The following is a 3373-nucleotide window of genomic DNA, read 5'->3' as shown; positions in this document are numbered from 1 at the left end:
CTTTGGTTTCAACTTTAACTCAAAGCGCGTCTTGGATATTCCTAAGAAATTCTTTGCCTTGTGAAAGTTCGCTGGCTGCCGAATTTCAGTGTTATCTTTCAATTTCACTAGCATTTACGAATTTCATACAGTTAAGCTTGTAATTACAAAGATTAGAAAGTTTACTAGAATTTAAATCAAGTTTTATTTCACTAAATGACAATCCTAGATCTCTGGGTCAAAACCTTCAGCTTGTATAACTTCATTGATTTGAATAATTGTTTCATATATAGAATAAATTTGACAATGTAAATCGTCAGCAACAAAGAACTCATGAACTACACCGTCTATTTCAATGAAAGAGCATCCGGGAAGCTTTTGGATACTCCGAAGAGCCATACTTTTCCGCATGTTTTTTACATCAGACCACCTCCATGCTGAAGCATATACATTGGATAATAAAACACGTGCCCCACACTTTTTTGGCTCCAATTCTTCAATCCTCTTGGCTGGAAACTCTGCCAATTCGATATTCCCATGACTCCCAGAGGCAAAAAGCAAGGATCGCCATATAACATCAGGTTGAATGGGCATTGCACTGATAAACCTTTCTGCCTCAGCCAAGAGGTTAGAGTGGCCGAGAAGATCAACCATGCAACCATAATGTTCAATACGAGGCTTGAGATTGTAGCTTTGAGTCATGTGATTGAAATAGTGAAACCCTTTATCTACAAGTCCAGCATGGCAACAAGCAGACAAGACTCCTAGAAATGTAACCTCATTCGGCCTAACAATACCACCTGACATTTCCATTTGTGAAAACAAGCTCAATGCTTCTTCAGACAGCCCATTCATGGCAAGCCCAGTAATCATAGCAGTCCAAGAAAACACGTCTCTCTCGGTCAAATTCAAAGCATGAAAAATCTTGAGGGCACGTTGGATATCTCCGCATTTAGAACACATATCAATCAAAGCATTCTTGACAGAGAGATTGAAGTGAATGCCTGACCTTTCACAGTGAGTGTGCGCCCACCTTCCCTGATCCAAGGCACCAGAATGCCCACATGAAGAAATTACACAAGCAATGGTAGCAGCATCTGCTGTAACTCCACGAGCCTGCATTTCCCTGAACAATTCAATGGATTCCTTGAATAAATGCGAATGTGCATAACCGGCTATCAAACAAGTCCAACAAACTACGTTTTTGTCCAGAATTGTATCAAACACCTTTCTAGCATGTTCCATTTGCCCACATTTCGCATACATGTCTACTAAGGAGGAACCTAGTATCACATCTAAAACAAATTCATTTTGTACAAGTAATACATGGATTTTACGACCCATGTCGAGAAATCCAATCCTTGCACAAGCGGTGAGAGCATTGATAAAAGTAACCTCGTCTGGCCTTGCATTAACATCACACTTGAGCATTTCATCAAACATCTTCAAGGCATCCCAATAACAACGTCCTTGTATATACCCAAAAACCATACTGTTCCAAGACACCACATCGCGAACAGAGAGTGGTATTTCATCGAAGACTTGACGAGAACTGTGAAGCAAACCGCAGAAGGAGTACATGGAAAGCAAAGCGTTTTGGATGAAGACATCATGTTGGAGACCGAGTTTGAATGTGAGGGAGTGAACCTCTTGACCTTTGTGGGAAAGTGAGAGACGGGCACAAGCTTTGAAGAGGAAAGGGAAAGAATGGCGGTCTAGGAAAAGCCCGAAAAGGCAGCGCATGAGATTGTAAAGAGAGATGCATTGTTGCTGTGTGAGTAAGCTTTGAACATGAAATGATACTGGGATAAAAAGTAGTTGTTTGCATGGAGAAGAACAAGATAGCATGCTGGGAGGGGTTGTTGTATGTTAATTTGCTTACGAGCTTACGTTACTAAGCTCAGCACTAAACTAAGTTATCGCAACACTTTATAAATAAAATCATTTGTTTGTATTTTATCGTTGTGGGATATTTAGGATTGTGGTGTTATTTATTTCAAGTGTTATGGATTTACAATGCCTTTTTTTTCCCCTCTATTTTCTCTAACAGGTTGTCACTTAGATTTTTTTTATTTTTTTGTTCATATTTGTTTGTAATTTCATGAAACCCAATGAGCCAAATGGACTTCACTACTTTTGAAAATCATATCCCACGAGATTCTCCTCTTTCTAGTACCCTTTTCCGTCTTTCACTTCCTATATATATTTGTGTGCGTGTTTTTTATGTATAAGATTTTTTTTTTTTTTTTTTTTTTTTTTTTTTTTTTTGAGAATCGTTATATATAAGATAATTTAATGGTGGTGAAGAAGAATTTCAAATAGGCAGTGAAGTTTTTAGAGTCTAATTAAGTGGAATCGTTAATTTTTGAAGTGTCCCGTATGATAAAAATTACTCTATTTTCATTTTCTTTGTCCTACCTAACAAAACAGAGTACTTGTAGTGGCTGACCATTTGGGTTTTATGCTAAAAATTCATTTTTTGCTTCATGAAAACTAAACACAGAAAAATATGGGTTTTTGTTGTAAATTTGATAACTTTTCTTCAAACGAAGCTTAATTGCTTAATTGCTTTAAATTTGACATTACATCTTGTGGGCCTGTTTTTAGAGTAGTCATTGGGAGTGGAATTGTGGTTCTCCCAACAATTTCCCATGATGATGGTCCCACAACTCAAATCCATGACATTGGCTCTGATATCGCTTGTTGAACTGTGAGCTGTGCTATTTTGCCTCAAAACCAATTAGTGATGAGAAAGAAACTCCTAGGTCTTTTATGGCATTTAACATCGCACCTCGCAGACCCGTTTTTGTAGCGGTCATTGGGAGCCAAATTGTGTTGGCCCCTACAGTTTTGAATATTTGTAATGTGAATGCTTTGATGTAGGAATGGAGGATGTTCTGGTAAGCTGTGTTTGGGAAGAAGAAGACAACAGAAGTTGCTCACTTGTAAGTACTAAAAGACTGGAATCCTTGAAATATTGATTTTATATGGTTGTATATTTGATTTGCTATTTTGATTCTTTACAAAGATTTTAAACCTTGCTAATTTGGATTAAGATATTGTTGATTAGAAGGAAACAGAAAAAATCGCTTCACCACCTCTTTTGGCTGAGTGCAAAACTGCTAAATTGATAAATATATTATTAGCATTATAGTGGGAACTAAGTATACAAAGTGAAATATATAAGTGCACTCTAAACACAGCAAAGAATAAGTTCTTACAAAAATAGATTGCAATTTTGCATAAGAATCTCTTTTCTGTATAAAATAGAAGCACCTGATGTGAGTTTTAGTTTTTGGGGTTGTGTGTGCTTACATGTGCATGTGTGGATAAATTTTTTATGAATCTTTGTTTGATATAAGCATAAGTTGGAACATTATGCAGGTTGGATCAC

General features: G+C 37.0%; 1 protein-coding gene across 1 annotated transcript; it reads right to left on the bottom strand.

Moving 5' to 3' along the window:
• Positions 1-204: 204 nt before the first annotated feature.
• Positions 205-1960, bottom strand: LOC142617918 (pentatricopeptide repeat-containing protein At1g08070, chloroplastic-like). The gene has a single exon (XM_075790891.1). The coding sequence runs from the start codon at positions 1825-1827 to the stop codon at positions 205-207; it is 1623 nt and encodes a 540-aa protein (XP_075647006.1). The 5' UTR covers positions 1828-1960.
• Positions 1961-3373: the final 1413 nt, after the last annotated feature.

The sequence above is a fragment of the Castanea sativa genome, chromosome 11 (genome assembly GCF_040712315.1).
Source record: "Castanea sativa cultivar Marrone di Chiusa Pesio chromosome 11, ASM4071231v1".
Lineage (NCBI taxonomy): Eukaryota > Viridiplantae > Streptophyta > Magnoliopsida > Fagales > Fagaceae > Castanea > Castanea sativa.
The sequence above is the reverse complement of the archived record's forward strand: the minus strand, read 5'-3'. Positions and strand labels throughout refer to the sequence as shown.

Excerpts from the sequence above, each read along its gene's own strand:
- LOC142617918 (XM_075790891.1), bottom strand. The coding sequence starts at position 1,827 with ATGCTATCTTGTTCTTCTCCATGCAAACAACTACTTTTTATCCCAGTA.